A 17,812-nucleotide genomic window follows, 5' to 3' on the forward strand; every position below is an offset into this window, starting at 1 on the left:
CCAGTTGTTTATACCTTCTAGGAGGACTTTTTGTAAAATACAAGCTTTCAATATATTTCAACTGCAGAAAATTACTTAACATACATTATACCCTTGTTCATACCTTAGCAGAAGGGAGAACCTGCTAGTCTGACCCTCCACGGCCGACACATCCACTCTCTGTAGGGCATGGACATAGAACTGCCAGATCTGTATAGGTCGTGCCATAAAAGGATCCAGGTACACAGCCATGAAGAATTTCTTGATCTGAGGTGATGCTCCTAGAGGCACCTGAAAACAATTGGTGATTCAGAGATTAAAAGGCAACATATATAAAGCAGATACATGTAATGAACCAGGACTTCTATGATGTGTAAACATTATTTGCTAAAGCTCTGCTCCCTATCCTTACTGTTTTGAATTAATTCTTACATTTGTGTTTATCTGTGACTGGCTCTCTTCTATTACCTGGATAAACAACAATACATGTATTAAGCAGCCATCCAAAGGAGTGTCACAATCTTTTGTAGAACTAATCACATGTTATATTTTAGTTTTACTATACCCGGTGTTGTTCATCTTAACTCTCTTTTATAAATACATGTATTTTAATTTTATGTTTATTGTGTTTTACCATATTCGTCATTTAGATATTAAATGACAACTTTCAATCAAACTTAGGTCTTAGTTTTGTTAAATAGCATCAAACAGAGCTCATAAAGTGAGTTTACCAGGGAGCTTGCATAAAAATTGCTGGGAAATATACCGGTACCTTTCTGGCTAAAAATTATCAAAGATATCTCCAAATGTTTTGTTTTTTTTTTGTTTTTTTTTTTAAATCCTGCTACTATATCAGGGGGCCTCTAAAATGCTGTATAACTTATGTCTGTATATTGCATGATAAAGCAGCAATTCAAGACACACCCCGTTACAGATTTGGTGGATCAAACTGTTATGCCTACACTACTGAAAGTTTTAAATTTACCCCATATAGCAAATTCTTGCACCCTGCATAAATTATCAATATAACACTGGCAAAAATCAAACCACATCCATTTTTTTTTTTTCAGAAAAAAAATCCACATTGGACTGTGTCAAAATAACCCAAACATTATATAAGATGCTGTGGGGAAAGAGAACAGTCTACAAGAGTAGGCTACAGAGTATTGACAGCAAATTAATAGCAATTTTTCAGCTAATGACAGAATGCAGATTTATTACTGTTCAGTAATTCAAATTCCAGTAAATATATTTTAACCCACCTTCACAAAGACATCTTGAGGTTCTCCAGGTTGGGTAGTTTTGGTATCACAGATAATATTTGGGTCACTACATCTTGCTACAGTATGTACAACATTACCACTGCCCACTGGTGCACCTGTAACATATATCACTAGATGAAGTATGGAAATATCAATATTGGGCTCAGAAGGCTTTGTGTAATTCCAAAGCTAATAAAAAGTCAGTCAATCAAGGCATGACAGCCTAAAAGGATTTAGAGCCAAGTTTTAAATGTAAAATGTACTTTTAGGATTAGCTGATAGAAATAACAGTAAAGCATGGCATGAGCAGAAATGCTCCAGTTTACAAGTGTTGCAAGTGGTCTAATTGGAAAATGGCATAGAACCAGATAAATTGCTCCAGTGAGCTCCAAGTGCTTGAGCCATCCATGCTTGAGTGAGTAGTGTGTTAATATATATCTAATGTTTTTACTGATTCATATTTCACAACTCTTTATATTACCTGGCAGACTCTCTAGTGGTGGCAACCTGATAGATTTCTTCAGGAAAGTTTGTTCTGGGCTGTGGAATCTAAATGTCTGATCTATAACATGGGGCTGGGGTTCAACCTTCAGTAACAGTATAGCCAGTGGCTTCTCATCCTCACTCTTGAAATAAACCTGCAAAAACAATTACAACATAACCGTAAAATTATAAATATTCATGGGGGACTAATATTGTGTTTGTTTTTTTTTTTCTATCTAAAGATAAAGAGGAAGGACAGTCTCTAATGTTGTCAGAACTTGTTGTCTGACACTTTGCCCTTTGATTATATCTGCTGAAATTGTTATAGCAATAACTTCATATCAAAGAGTAATAAAATATGATTAAATCAAATCAATCAAGCAAAGATACTTCTCCAGACTTTTCTTAGGATTTGAAAAAGGGATAAACTTTACACCGCCCTCTAGACATTTTGGGAAGCAACTGTCGGACTTGCAAAGTCCCCAATAACACCTTTTTACCATTTCTAATAAGTTTCACATGTATATGTAATCAGCTGCTTTTATGGGTGTCCAGATCGCAATGTCGGAGAGTAATATTTATGTTAACACCACCTTGAGGTGTGCACGGATTCAAGCGCATTGACTGGTTGATCGTTTATCGATTTATTGATTTGATTGACAGGCGGTATTAGGTCAATTACCTAAAACTAATTTGTTTTTATAGTGGCTTTTTGTCAGTCACATTTTCTTGTTCTAATTATTAACAAGTAACTTGATATTTTCAAAACCTTACCTTTATTGTTTTGGGTCTGAGAGAATCAGTTGGCTTGGATGTGTTTCTTTTCATTGTTTGTCTGAATGGATCCACAGGCCCCTGAAAATTACAAAACAGAATTACTAGCATATCAGGAAAATAGTAACACAAGGTCTCTTTACCAAAGCAGATCTAGCAAAAAGACCTATTCCAAACAGCAAACCTATTATGTCCCTACCCCAAGTAATAATAAAGAAAAAGTTTCTGAAATAAGTCATAAGTAACTCAAAATACTCCATTTTACAACAATAAATCAACCTATTATATGTTGAGAAACTAGACAATATGTTCAATTTACATAAATTTTGTACTACACTCGAAACCCTTTATAACGCTATTCGATATACCGCGGTATTCGGTATAACGCGCTATGCTCATGGCTCCCAAATTTAAAAAAAAACGAGTCCGTGGATGTTATTTAATTTCATCATAACCAGTGTTAAAACTGCAAGTACCTGTGCACTTTAACACCTTTGTCATGACAACTGTGACAAAAAATCAATAACCGTCTGCTAGCTTACTTGTTTGCATAACGCCTTTGTTAAATTTTGAATACATGCAGACATGTGACAACTAAGCAATCAAGACTATGTCAAAAATAGATTGTTTGCATTGATAACAAGCGTGTAACATTGGTCAGTCAACTACCAAACCATTTAAGTTTGCATCAATTAAGCGGACGACATGAGAATTTGAGTGAATAAAAAAAAATCAAACAACATGCCCAGTTTTGTAATAAAATGCAGCCGTTTTTCGTAATCATCCCATTCTTACTTTTTATTATCGTAGATCTAGTTAATTTTACCATTTCTATCTTATTTTATCCATTTTGTAAAACTGTGCGAATTTTTTCTCTTTCATACATTTTTATTGATTTTCCACGTGTTTAAAAACCCTGTGCTATTGTAATTTTCACGACCGCGCACTTCTCACACAGCATTGTATGTTTACTTCCGGGATTCAGAATTTCAACTTTCTTTTAGAATTACGACAAAATGGGAAGATGACACAGCGTTATAATTTTTTAAATATATTTTCCAGTAGCATATAAGGTAAATAAATGTCCCATTTATACGCTTAGAATTTCTTATATAACATGAAGCAGCGTTCAAAATACGTCTAATACATTACGAGTGGGTGGAGTAGGTTCAAAATACGTCTAATACATTACGAGTGGGTGGAGTATTGCATACACGCCATATACGGCCAACCCGCGTTATAAAGTTAGATCCGCGGGTCTCGAACCTTGGACCCTGAAGACAGCCTTATAAAGGGGTCATAGTGTATTTTATTCATAAGCTCACATTTAACATCATAGTTTTTCAAAATCATGTTATCTGGTCATTATTTTTTCAAACTGTCTAGAAGTATTTTAACCAGATGAGGATGAATACTGTGTATTTCCAAAAGGTTCTGCAGTTTTTGTAAAAATACAACTGAGAATCAATTTTCAAGTTTCTGACTTGTGGTTTGGCAGACTGATTTGCAAGGAATGAAAGATATTAGAAAGAAATATTGAGTTTCCTACCTGTGGTTTTTGCCGACTAATCTGTGAGTAACAAGAAATATTTGAAGGGACTGTTCAGTTTCTTACCTGTGGTTTGGCAGACTGATCTGCAAGGAACGACAGATATTTGAAGGGAATGTTCACAGTTTCCTTCGGTCTTAGGAAGACTTCTGGGAAGTGAGCTTTTGTCTCGCTGGTAAACATGCCTTCTTCCATGTGTGACTGTATCTGGTATAACTGCTTGAAGTAACGCCATTCTCTTGTGTCAGTTACACAACTGTTATACAAAAGTATTTACATTAAGCCTTGTTTTTACTTCTTTTTCTGGTAAGCAAAAGAGCCAATCGTTTCATTTATAACATAATAAAGAATAAATTGTTGAAAGTATGTGTATCTCTTAATTCTTCAAATCAAAGATTTTCTGAACAAATTTACAATAATCTACCAGCCTTACACAAAATAACCCGAAGACTAAATAAAACTTACTGCAAATTTTTGCTCTCCCATTCTATTTTGACAGTATGTTCCACATTGAACGGGTTGCGTAGTACAAACTCGAAGAACTCTGATGTTCCGAATGAAGGATGGATGGCATGTTCTGTTGTTATAGACTGACTCAGCATTGCCTCTATACCTTCTTTCTTTGTCTGCATACGGTATATCTCCATGGTTTTCAGATCTCTCGCTCTCTCTGTTTTAAGCTGTTTGTGAGCCTGTAAGATTTAGTGTGCTTTTTATGGCTTATCATACAAATGTCTACAATTTAGAAAGAAAACCAAAAGTCTATTTAAAGTCCACCATTTTGGTCAAAAGAACATCTTTTTTTCCTCAGAACAGAACTGTGAAGTAGAAACAAGAGAGTCATGATGACCCTGGATCGCTCACCTGAGAAATATGAGCTACATGTTTCAAATGTCAAACTGATGATTTTTAGAAATTTTTTGGAAGATTTTCCGATGTACAATCAAGTAACCCCTGAGGGGGCCAATTTTATCCCGGGAGTCATGCTTTCAACAAAGTTTGTAGAAGTCTACTAGGCAATGTTACATATCAAATATCTAAAATCTATGCCTTCTGGTTTATTTTTAGCAAATTTATGAAGTTTTCCCTTTGTACAATCAAGTTACCCCTGGGGCTGGTTCAATTTGACCGTGGGGGGTCAATATTTGAACAAATTTTGTAGAGGTCCACTAGGCAATGCTACATGTCAATATCTAAGCTCTAGGCCTTCTGGTTTATTCTTTAAAAAATTTTGAAGATTTTCCTATAGAAATCTATGTAAAATCAAGTGACCCCTGGGGCGGGGTCAATTTTGACCCCAGGGTCATGATTTGAACAACTTTAGTAGAGGTCCTCTAGACAATGCTACATGTCAAATATCTAAGCTCTAGGGCTTCTGGTTTTTGAGAAGAAGATTTTTTAAGATTTTCCTATGTAAAATCAAGTGACCCCTGGGTCATGATTTGAACAAACTTGGTAGAGGTCCACTAGGCAATGCTTCACACCAAATATCTAAGCTCTAGGGCTTCTGATTTTTAAAGTTGTTCCTTTCGGTTGCCATGGCAACCAGAGTTCTGCATGGAATTCAATTCTTTGAACAATATTTGTAGAGCTTCACCCAAGAAACATTCCTGTGAAGTTTGGATGAAATTGGCCTAGCGGTTTATGAGGAGATGTCGTTTAAAGTAAAAGTTTACGGACAACGGACGCCGGACAGTGAGTGATCCTAATAGCTCACCCTGAGCCTTTGGCTCTGGTGAGCTAAAAACAGAAACAACAGTCTATATAAATGCACAATATTAGCCTTCAAAATTAGAATTTTAATAATTTTTTCAACACATTTCTCCATTGTGTTGACTTCACCCTTTGAGATACATGTGAAATGCTACACTTCGGACCTAGTAAGGTCAAAGTGATCTTGTCAATCAAGCCATTCTCTTTCAATTAAACAACTTCGAAACACTTGTGCCCAATGTTAGTATACAACTAGAAATCAAAACAAGAGACTACTTTTGAAAAAGTGCATGCCCCCTCACCCATACTGCACCATGTCATTGTACTCCTATTTGTGTTGTATATAACAAATAGAATATTGTGCCTAGTTCAAATAAATGCCCCTTGAAAAAGCAATCTGTCCAAAGAAGGGGTAACATGATATAACAAGAGACCACAAAACAGGGACTTACAGTACTGGTAAAGCTAAATGAAAAGTTGTGTCTCTTCATGTCCATCTACATGTAATTCAAAATCATCTCTAAGACCTTTATTAATTCAGTATTTAATGGAGGAGAATGCACAAAAGGGACATTTATGTTACCTGCACAAACCTCCTCCCCATGTTTCAAGAAAAGGTCCAATCATACATAAAGGAATAAGCATACCATCAAAGTCTGAGGTTTCTCAATGCCACCATCCTGATTTCTCAGAGCCTGCATTCTCGCAAGTTTTCTTTGTCTTTCAGAATCAGCCTCCCTATGAGACTCAGTGACAGGTTCAATCTCCTCCCGCTTCGAGAAAAGAAGTGCCGCCACTTCCCTATTATTCTCTGCTACATGATGGGCTCTTGCTACACGTTTCTTTATGGGTACTCCTAGGATAAAAGTAAACAGTTTATTTACAATGTTCCTGGCTTTGGTCAGTTAACTAATAGCCTGTAATGTTATCTAGGTAGTGCACAAGACTATGAGAGGAGATGTTGCTGGTTTTACAACAGGGACAGGCCAAAATGTTCTCCATGATGATTGGATAGACAATGACCTTCCTACATTCATTTGTTGTCTACCTCGGATTCATGCAGGTAATGTATGCAACACAAGTCAGTACAACTAATTCACTGAATGCACTTACATTTTCAGAACAATTATATTAAATTTGTATCAAATTATGTGTATTACAAATCTGATAAAATTTTTTTATTGAGGACGTGTCAAACCTGTCAGTCGGCTATAATACAGCACTGAACTCCACATATATTCATATTTAAAATTAACAAGAGCCATGTAAGACATGGCCAATCCCCCCGCCAGGCATATTATAACTGAAGGCTAAAGTTCCTGGCAAGTTAGTGTCTGAAAGTATTAATTTTGGGGAAAGCTTTGAAGAACCATTTAGTTGTGGTCCGCATCAGGGGTTTTAAAGATGTGGAAGAAAGAATAAGTCAGTGGTGAGGTGGTTTACTGCTAAATTTTATTAATTTTCATGAACAGTATAGCTATGATGTTTTTCTATATAGCTACTGTAAAAAGAAGGAATGGAAAGCTAATAGGGAACACGAGTGCCAGAATGTCACAATATATGCCCGTCACAGCAAATTTCTTTACTCTTGCAGCTGTATTTGCAAATGGAATTTTAACTTTGTGGTTGTTTAGTAATCATTGTAAGTCTTTTGTTTTTCTAAGTCCACAAAAAACTCCTTACCAGGTAGAGATATCTTAAAATACACGTAAAATTGGAAAGTAACATCCATGTTGTACCACAGAAAAGTGGTCTTGTTTTTTCCCTACGGTCAATTATAACAAGAGCACCGCCTTGCGGGTGCTGACGCTCATCTGATTTTTTTTGTATAATAGAAATATTGTCCTACCCATGATTTTCTAAGTCTAAAAAGGGCCATCACTCTTGCAAAAAGCAGGATAGAGTTATGTTTCTTGATGTACAGTGTCCACTTATGATGGTGAAAAACTGTTGCAAGTTTTAAAGCAACAGCTTTGATAGTTTATGAGAAAAGTTGACTTAAACATAATATTCAACCAAGAAAATGATTTTTCTAAGTCCAAAAAGGGCAATAATTATTGCAAAAAGCAGGATGGAGTTATGTTGCTTGCTGTACAGGGTCAGCTTATGATGGTGAACAAGAGTTGCAAGTTTTAAAGCAATAGCTTTGATAGTTTAAGAGAAAAAGTTGACCTAAACATAAAACTTAACCAAGAAATCTGATATTTTCTAAGTCCAAAAGGGGCCATAAATCTTGCAAAAAGCAGGATGGAGTTATGTTTCTTGCTGTACAGGGTCAGCTTATGATGGTGAACAAGTGTTGCAAGTTTTAAAGGAATAGCTTTGATAGTTTAGGATAAAAGCTGACCTAAACATAAAACTTAACCAAGAAAACTGATTTTCTAAGTCCAAAAGGGGCAATAATTCTTGCAAAAAGCAAGATGGAGTTATGTTTCTTGATGTACAGGGTCTGCTTATGATGGTGAACAAGTATTCCAAGTTTCAAAGCAATAGCTTTGATAGTTTAGGAGAAAAGTTGACCTAAACATAAAACTTAACCAAGAAATCTGATATTTTCTAAGTACAAAAGGGGCCATAAATCTTGCAAAAAGCAAGATGGAGTTATGTTTCTTGCTATACAGGGTCAGCTTATGATGGTGAACAAGTATTCCAAGTTTCAAAGCAATAGCTTTGATAGTTTAGGAGAAAAGCTGACCTAAACATAAAACTTAACCAGGCAACGCCGACGCAGACGCAGACGCAGACGCCGACGCCGACGCCGACAACCGCTCAAGTGATGACAATAACTCATCATTTTTTTTCAAAAAATCAGATGAGCTAAAAATGTTACAATATAAGTTATTTGTAGCAACAACTAAGGGAAGTTAATCTTAAAAAAAAAAATAAAAAAAAAAAAAAAAATTGCAAGTCCACAAAAAAATCTTTACCAGGTAGAGATTGGTCAAAATACACCTCAAAATTGGATGTAGCATGCATGTTGTACTACAGAAAAGTGGTCTCGATTTTTACCTACGACTAGTAATGAAAAAGTTACAATAAAAGCTATTTAAAGTAACAACAAAGGGAGGTAATTCTAATGAAGGGAACTGCGCATGACACTTCGTCTCATGATGGTGTATAATTGTGCCAAGTTACATCAAAATCCCTCCATGCATGAAGAAGAAATGCTTCGGACAATGTCATTCTTGTATCTGACCTTTGGCCTCTAAGTGTGACCTTGACCTTAGACCTAGGGACCTGGATCTTGCGCACAACATTCTGTCTCATGGTGGTGAACATTTGTGCCAAGTTATATCAAAATCCCTCTATGCATGAAAAAGAAATGCTCTGGACAATTTTTTTTTTAAGAAAATATGATAAAGGGGAATAACTCCAAAAATAGGCAAGGTAGAGTTATTGTTCTTGCACATTGCACTTTCTCCCAATGCGTTCTATCAGTGTATGAAGTTTGAAGAAAATCCCTCCAGTACTTTTGGAGTTATGCTCCGGACAAAATTTTTTAAGAAAATAAGATAAAGGGGAATAACTCAAAAAATAGGCAAGGCAGAGTTATTGTTCTTGCACACTGCACTTTCTCCCAATGTGTTCTATCAGTGTATGAAGTCTGAAGAAAATCCCTCCAGTACTTTTGGAGTTATGCTCCGGACAAAATTTTTTAAGAAAATAAGATAAAGGGGAATAACTCAAAAAATAGGCAAGATAGAGTTATTGTTCTTGCACACTGCACTTCCTCCCAATGTGTTCTATCAGTGTATGAAGTTTGAAGAAAATCCCTCCAGTACTTTTGGAGTTATGCTCCGGACAAAGATCGTTGCGGACTGACGGACGCACGCACGCACGGACGAAGAGCATTTCTAATATCCCCTTCGCCTTTGGCGGGGGGATAAAAAATGACCTTAAAGTACAAAGTTCCATTACCGATGAAATTGGGTATTTCATTCATTATTAACAGATTGGATTATATTTTGTGATGGTCATATTTTTGCTAATATTTGCATATAATGCCACGCGTGGGCTCAAAATATTTATGAACATTAATCTAGTACATTATGTCCTAAAACATAAACACATTCCACGAATTTTTAACACCACAAATAAGGTTACTAACTACGAAATTGTTAAATAAAACCAATGCAAAAGTTATCCAATTTACAGTACGTAGGTAGTTGCTTTGTTAGTATATTGTTTGTTAACCACAAAGTAACAGAAATACAGAAAACATCACGCAGGGAAGTGTTTGTTTCCAATAACAAAATGTTCATAAAATATTAATCCTGCTTTTTTTTTTAAAATATATGTGTCAAGAATTAAATTTAAAGGAACTTTATGATATATTTCAGTTTAATACCTGAAACAGCTGTAACATACACAATTTCAGACATTTCTCTGATGGACAGGATCTGTTAAACCAAGTGCTATTATTTTGCATGGTTGCTTTCTGTCCTTCTGAGGTATCTTTTTACAGATTTTATTACACATCTAAATAATGGAAACAAACATTTCCTTTCCCAAGTGCATTGCTAAAGACCAGCACCAGTGCAGTAAGCCCTATCTACAAACACATTCTTCATCATGACATTAAGCCTGCACAAGAAGTACAGTCAAACAGTTTTATAAAGTTGTGCCGCCTGTACAGAAACAAGAAGAGAACAAAGTAAACTTCCAAAGGCAACTTGTATCTAAAGCTGTGGTTTTTATTTAGAGGTCTGACTGTATATCAAATGTTGTTACTTCACAGAACAAACTTGCAAACATTGTATGTAAACAGTTTCTAAATGATTGAGCTCATGGAATTAATAACAGGTAAAAGAATTCTTTAAAATCATTTTTAAGTATGCATTAAGCATGCATATAAATGTTTCATTAGTTCTATAGAAGTACATACTCAAATTCTGCTTTTCAAGGCATTAACTTGCACAATGTTTACATATTAAATCACAAAGGGAATGGTGAGTTAAGTTTCCAAACAATCACAATCATTGCACACTCACAACTCTTCTTAAGCAAATGCAACGATGCAAAGCTCACGATCTGCATTTCTCTGAAAAACTTTACCATATTCAGTTTTAGCTCCTCCTGCAATCAGACTCCCGCCCCCGAAGGCGGAGTTACTGGCCGTCTGAGAAACAATCTGAAAACTTTTACTCGGTAGGCTTATATATGCTGAAATATAGAGAGAAATCAATAAACTACAACATTCAGTAAGCACTATACATGTACAGACTACATTGTACTACATACACACATACACATGTTAGCTCTGTCTTAGATTTCATGACCAAACAAAAATATATTTACTAAAACAGAAAGTTGAAAAAAGTTCCAGAAATCCAAAGAATATCATAAATAATTTGGTTTTTTTTTTGCTTCACACTGCCAAAATATAGATCATATGGTGACTTTTCTGCATTTAATGATTGGGGAAAAACCTAGGTGCCCTACTTGGCACTATTCAAGACATCGGCAAGCACCTAGGCGAAACCATCAACTTTTTGTAAGTCAACTGGACTGCTTCCTCACATGAAAGGAGTATACATCACTTGTAGGGTTTTGAATCTGAAGAGATGATGGCTAAGTGATTCTAAGTCAGTGACCTTAACCACTCAGACAAGGAGGAACTGATTCATAAATCAGTCAATAACCTCAAGACAGAACAAACATTTTGTACAACATGTTTACATGCAAGATGTGTAACTATCAACACCCTAGCTATCTAAATATTTCAGCTAACTACTTGAAACCAAACTCTATTAAATGTATGATTTTGCTACATTGCAACTAGTAATAATCTTGTATCACACAGTTCAACTAAGAGCAGATCTACAAGTGTCCTGAAGGTGAGAAGGTTGAAGATTTATTTTTACTTTTAGAGTTCATCTTGTTAGATGCTATTGTTTTTTTTATGTGTTTTTATGTTTGAGGCCCTGGAAGTAACACCACTAATCATCTCCATAATGGTGTAATAGGGGTCAGAGAGCCATCCACCTATTAACCTTACAATTTAATTTTTCTGAATTAGATAATGAATTTCAGCTAAAATACATGTTCATAATCATATAATATAAAACAATTTGGAACTTAAAATGCTGAGTAGTTTTGAAAGTAAAATTATTAGGGTCCAGTTAACATTTTTGTCCTCCTAAAGGTTCACAGTGCAGTTAGTAAATGAAATACTTAACCTAAAATGTTGCACAACAAGAATCAGAAAGGATCAGAGTGGTATTGTATGTTACAGGAACGTGGAAAGTATGTTAGGTGAAAGTTACAGGAGATTTTCTGTTAAGAGAATTTCTGGTTTAGTTTGTGTTGCCTCTGAAACTGCACTAATCTATCTGGAAAATATACAACAGCTTCTGAAACAACATTTGAGCCGTGCCATGGGAAAACCAACATAGTGGGTGTGCGACCAGCATGGATCCAGACCAGCCTGCGCATCCGCGCAGTCTGGTCAGGATCCATGCTGTTCGCTAACAGTTTCTTCAATTCCAATAGGCTTTAAAAGCGAACAGCATGGATCCTGACCAGACTGCGCGGATGCGCAGGCTGGTCTGGATCCATGCTGGTCGCACACCCACTATGTTGGTTTTCCCATGGCACGGCTCATTTAACTTTGTGTTGCATTTTTAAACTTCTTGAAAAACCTGTGTGACTAATATGTCTATTTTTCATTTTTAAACAGAAGAATCAATAAATTTATTACTTTTCAGTAGTTCTCAATACAACACAAAGCAGTGATATGTTAATTATAATGTATGGATGAGAACTACATGTTTACCATGCGGGTCCATTGTGAATGTTGGCAAAGTCGGCTGACCAAATCCTGTAATTTATATTTCCTCTTTTGTGAGATACAGTTTAGCGATTTCTAAGTTACTAACAGATGAAACATTTAAAATAAATTCATGAAGGCCTCAAGACAAAAATTTATGAAAAAGGCAATTCGCTATTTACTTTTTACAGGAGAATTTTTGTTTCATTATTTTTACTGTTTGAGAAATTATGTACCTGTGGTTGTACTTTTAGGATCAGCAGGATGTCCAATGTTTGCCAGCCTTAGATGAAGCTTGCCCCTGACCACTGACTGGACATTGGCTGGCCTGACACCACCAGCTCCCGCCTCCCCGTGGGCCAGATTAGGATCTTCCTGGTATTCTGTGGAGACCACGTCTAACTCAAACGTTGTCTGAACTGCCTCCATACCAGTTCTACATAAATACTGAAATATAGAATCCAGTCACACTTTAATATATCATACTAACATCTCAACATTGATTATACTTCAAAATTACTGAGTCCGCAAAGTTAGCTCACTTAAACAGCAAAATTAGCTCACAGCTGGAATAGTAAGCCTATCAATTAATAAATTGTGAGTTCAATGCATAAGCAAGGAAATGTGTCTCAAGTTCAAATTTTAATCAAAGTCATTATCTCTCATCCCTTATTCCTGTGATGAAGTTATCAATTAGCTGAGTAAATCTGACATGCTGTGGAATATACATTTCTACATACTCATTTTTATTTGCTGTTAAAATGGAACTGGACATATTTATATAGCTCAAAACTGATGTCTGAATTTCATATAGGGTGTTTGAATTCGTAATATTAATGTAACATTAATCAGTGTACATATATATGTCATAAAAAGATTATTACTTTTGCATTCGGAAATATACTCTCATTCTGGAGCGGAATAATATCATGTTCCTAAAGTAACGCAATATTTCCACTGCAGATCTCGTTCATATTTCTCTGTTATATGATATAAAGGTAAGCACCTATAAATATATAACTTCCACAACAGTGATCCAACTAATCCATCTATTTTTCATACCCTCACAGCAATATATGTTGAAAGGAATATTCTTATTTGATTCTAAAGTTTTGTATAAAGCTGTTCTGGCCAGTGGTTCCGAGTATGAGCTCCAGTGAGGTTACTAACTCTTCATAATGCACTAGTAATAGATTTCCAAGAAAGGGGACATGACTCCATCACTATAGTTGAGCAAAAATGTACCAGTCCATACAATTCCTCAATGACAATATCCTATATTACCTTCAGCTCTAGTGCTGTACTACCGAGAGGTAAGAGGGAGTCACCGTCCCATACATCTATATACATCGTCTGCTGGGACAAATGTTGTAAAAACAGTTGTGTCTCACCAGGCTTCATAAATGCTGGGTCCATGAAATAGCGAATCTGGAAAATAAATGAACAAAAATCAAACACCAATGTGTGCACAATAAAACAGAGCGGACAAAGTTCTGCCAATAAAGAGGTTGCAGGTTGGATGTTTGGAGAAAGAGGATCTTAGTCATGATGAATGTCAACAAAAAACAAGCAATTCACTTCTTACACCTGTTTAGAGATTGTTTAGAAACACTGGCAGAACCATTAAAACTAACAAACCCAGCAATAAATATGTTAAACCAGAAATTAACTCACCTCTAAGCCTGGAGGACCCTTGAGCAAAGTTCCATCTTTATCAAGTTTATGTAGTATGTAAGGCATGGAGTGTATATCCGAAGAAAGGTCATTCTGAGGTTTTGACAGCAACAACCTGTGCAAAACAATGAATAGTTTAGCAACTCTTTTTTTTTCTTCTACTGAATTCTTTTTCTGTCAACTGATAAATCCACCTAATATTGATATATCTTTCACCAATGACATAACAGTCTGAACATAAGAAGGTTGTTACAGATTATCAAGATTATGGCCTTATTCATGTCTTTCTTACACGTCCTAGATGACCATCTGTAAATATAACCTGTTCTGATTTAAGACAGATAAGATTTTTTGACACATTAGGAACATATACTCTAAAACCATTTAATTTCATGGGCATGAAATTTCGTGGTTTTGGTCAAAACGGCAATTTCATGGGGATATGAATTTGTGGATTTCAACTTTTGAACATAAAATTAATGGGACTTGTACTTGTTCGTTGGGATTAAATTTTGTGTATTGACTCAACCACGAAATCCATAAAAATTAGTCCCCAACTAATATTAATGATTTCACAGTAGATGATTAAGGACAAAACTACATGTCACCCATCTTTTAATGGTAAGTATGAAGCACTAAAAAGAAGTGTTAAAGCAGAACCTGTTACCTTTCTGTGGTGACTTGTTGGTTCCTGTAGAACTGGAAGGAGAAAAACACAGTGCCTCCAGTCTTCTCTGGTCCTGACGCTCCAATATGTTCCATCATTCTACAACAGAGAACAGGTAGATTCTACACGTATTTATTTATCATAAGTTTTCTAAAGCATTTCAGCTGCAGTGAAACCTGTCTTAAGTAGCAAGTCAGGGGAAGGGATAAAAGTAAAGTGGTCTTTTAAGACAGGTTTTTTGCTTAAAACAGGTTAAATTTCTCTGAAAGTACAGAAATGGGAAAAAGTAAATGTGGCTGTTTAAGACAAGCAGCTGCTTAAAATATGTAAATGTTAACGCAGGTTACGATGTATATCACTGATGGTTTCAATTGCATGAAATTTATGAGAAGAATCACAGTTTATATAGCTTAGTATGTTGACCATGCTGAAAACACCATCTTTTGAACAGTTGCTTCTCTGGTGGCTTTTTTTGCGAGACTGGTCTCAAAACTTACTTTGAAATCATTGGAGCCAGTCCCCACTCTCTCCAATATTCTGTAGCAGAGATGATAAAGTATATACCCTGTAAACTTATAAATCAAATATAACGGTATCTGCTGTAAACTTGCAAGAAGTCAGACATCAGTTTTGTCAAATCTTTTGTGAAAAAAACAAAAAAAACGCTTTTTCTATTAATAAATGCAAAAGAAGTAAGTCATTTTTATGCAAAACCTACTTTGAGAATGCGAGGAACTGGAAGATGACTTCATTACATTGTAGAGGATCATTCATCTCTCTCTGTAGATCTACTGTGACAACATGTGTGTTAGGATCTATAACCTCTGGTGGTTCTCCATTACGATCTAGAACTGGCGGGAATCCCACAGAGTATAACTTGGCATAGGCAGCTCTCGATAAGCCAGATCCTCTGAACATACAGAAAATTATACATCAGTTGTAAAACATGCAAGTATATGAAAATTTATCTATTTTCTGACGATGACGAACAAAAGCAATCAATTCAAAGTTGCTTCTGTAAATATGGCATCATCAAAATAAAGACTAAAGTATGATTACACTAGTATCTGTTTAAACATTTGAGCACTGCTATGAGAAAACCAATGTTAGGGCATTGCCACCAGTATAAATCCAGATCAGTATGCACATCCGAGCTCTCTGATTTGGATTCATGCTATCTATTCACTTACAGGTAAATACAAGTGCTAAATAAATGAACAGTATGGACAAGCACTGGCCTGGATATTTACATCAATCATAGGTATGTTTTGAACTTGGGTGAGCTCTGTCTATTAATTGCTTTCTGACTTCCTGAACTGCTAATCATTTATCAAGAATTAAAGGATGGGTGTTTAAATATCGGCTCAAACAACATTTGTACTCATTTCATCAAAGTTCTATTCCTGCAATTCCATACATTAGTGAACTTTGTTGTTTTTAACGTAATTATTTATATCCCTACAGCTTGATAGTTTTATCCTGTACAAACTGAAAACAAGAAGCTGCGTTCAATAAATGCTTGATGCCCCCAGTGGCATCCTTGTCAACAGATTTTGCACCAAAGTCCAAAACGAGGTCAAGTTCAAGGTCAAACTGAGGTCAGGTGATGTTTGAAGATTAGGAATGGTCACAGTTTACATCAGACTGTATTAGTATCAATTCATTCTTGTAAGGGGTATTGATGCTAGACAAAACGGTCCCATTTGGTTAACCAAGAGATGGCCCATATAAAGCAACCTAAGTCCAAAATGCGACGAAACGGTCCCATTTGGTTAACCTTAAACGGACGAACGAACGGACGAACAGGAAATCACTATATGCCTCCCGCATCAGTAGATGATGAGGACATAAAAAGAGTATTTTCTGTATTGTTACTGCTTGACAACTTACTTTTTGGGTTGTGGAGCAGCTGTCAAGATGGGTTGATAAGACGGAGTATACCTCAACTCCTGCATGTCTGGTACTGGACCCTGAAAGTGAAATCAATCTTGTGAAATTATGGATATTAATTACTTCACAGTATGATATACCATATATTTATCTTTCAATACTGAAAATATATTCTATTTCTGAAATATGTGGTTTTACAATACAAAGTATACTAAAATTAAGCAACTATCATAATTGCCATTCATTGTAACAATGCTCTAAAAAGGTTTCACTGTAATAAACCCCTACAGAAGTTGCACTGTACCAATGTTTACAGTACTAACCGGCATGCCATACATCTGTACTGGTCCCTGGTGCATGGGTATATACATCTGTTGTGGCATACTCTGGGCGTACACCTGAGGGTACTGCATCGGTACCTGCTGCGGCTGTAAAACACTTCCTGCTCCTACCTGCTGCGGGACTGCCAGAGTGGTCGGTCCTGCTGGACCCCTTAGAAATAAGAAAGGATACTGAAAATACTGATCTGTGAATGGTTATTGTTAAGTAATTCTCTGTAAATTAATATTATCAAGTACTATGTAGATCTTCAACATAAATTACATATTACGCATATCGATACAGTTTGAGCAAAACATGCACCAAACACAAGACCAGTGACAAGATTCAAAACTGTTTTGTGCATTAAGAAGCCTTTTTATTGCCACTTAAGATATGGATTTTATTCTGTCAAGTCAAACTCTTGATAAAAATATCAAAAACATACCTTGAAGAAAGCGGTCGACCTGAAGGTGGTTTCCTTTGTGCCGTGGGAGACTCAACCATCATACCAACGTCACTGCTTTCCATAGACCGCATAGAGTGAGCTGAACCCATTGGAAAACCTGGTGCCAAAGCCATTGGGTGGGTGGGATGTATTCCAGATGAGACACTTTCCTGAAACCAAATGATTAAAGATAAAGATTTTGATAAACAATGATATAAATTTACCATGCTATAACATGATTACTGACCAGTAATTAATGTCTCCTACTTGAAAGGACACAACATAA

General features: G+C 35.9%; 1 protein-coding gene across 4 annotated transcripts in view; it reads right to left on the bottom strand.

Moving 5' to 3' along the window:
- Positions 1-17,812, bottom strand: part of LOC123526184 (nephrocystin-4-like) — a 56,591-nt gene that overhangs the window by 4,500 nt on the left and 34,279 nt on the right. For 2 of the 4 annotated variants that reach the window (XM_045305232.2, XM_045305229.2), the window contains exons 10-26: positions 17,527-17,696; positions 17,084-17,252; positions 16,761-16,840; positions 15,589-15,780; positions 14,871-14,969; positions 14,204-14,318; positions 13,814-13,957; positions 12,766-12,976; positions 12,536-12,580; positions 10,816-10,923; positions 6,408-6,616; positions 4,513-4,739; positions 4,114-4,303; positions 2,499-2,579; positions 1,723-1,879; positions 1,242-1,357; positions 104-270 (exon numbers count right to left, since the gene is read on the bottom strand). In XM_045305232.2, coding sequence (XP_045161167.2) covers positions 104-270; positions 1,242-1,357; positions 1,723-1,879; positions 2,499-2,579; positions 4,114-4,303; positions 4,513-4,739; positions 6,408-6,616; positions 10,816-10,923; positions 12,536-12,580; positions 12,766-12,976; positions 13,814-13,957; positions 14,204-14,318; positions 14,871-14,969; positions 15,589-15,780; positions 16,761-16,840; positions 17,084-17,252; positions 17,527-17,696 — 2,480 coding nt within the window. The remainder of the gene's footprint in view (positions 1-103; positions 271-1,241; positions 1,358-1,722; positions 1,880-2,498; positions 2,580-4,113; positions 4,304-4,512; positions 4,740-6,407; positions 6,617-10,815; positions 10,924-12,535; positions 12,581-12,765; positions 12,977-13,813; positions 13,958-14,203; positions 14,319-14,870; positions 14,970-15,588; positions 15,781-16,760; positions 16,841-17,083; positions 17,253-17,526; positions 17,697-17,812) is intronic. The other 2 variants (XM_045305231.2, XM_045305230.2) reach the window with 2 other exon arrangements.

The sequence above is a fragment of the Mercenaria mercenaria genome, chromosome 14 (assembly GCF_021730395.1).
Source record: "Mercenaria mercenaria strain notata chromosome 14, MADL_Memer_1, whole genome shotgun sequence".
In the NCBI taxonomy this organism is placed as follows: Eukaryota; Metazoa; Mollusca; class Bivalvia; order Venerida; family Veneridae; genus Mercenaria; species Mercenaria mercenaria.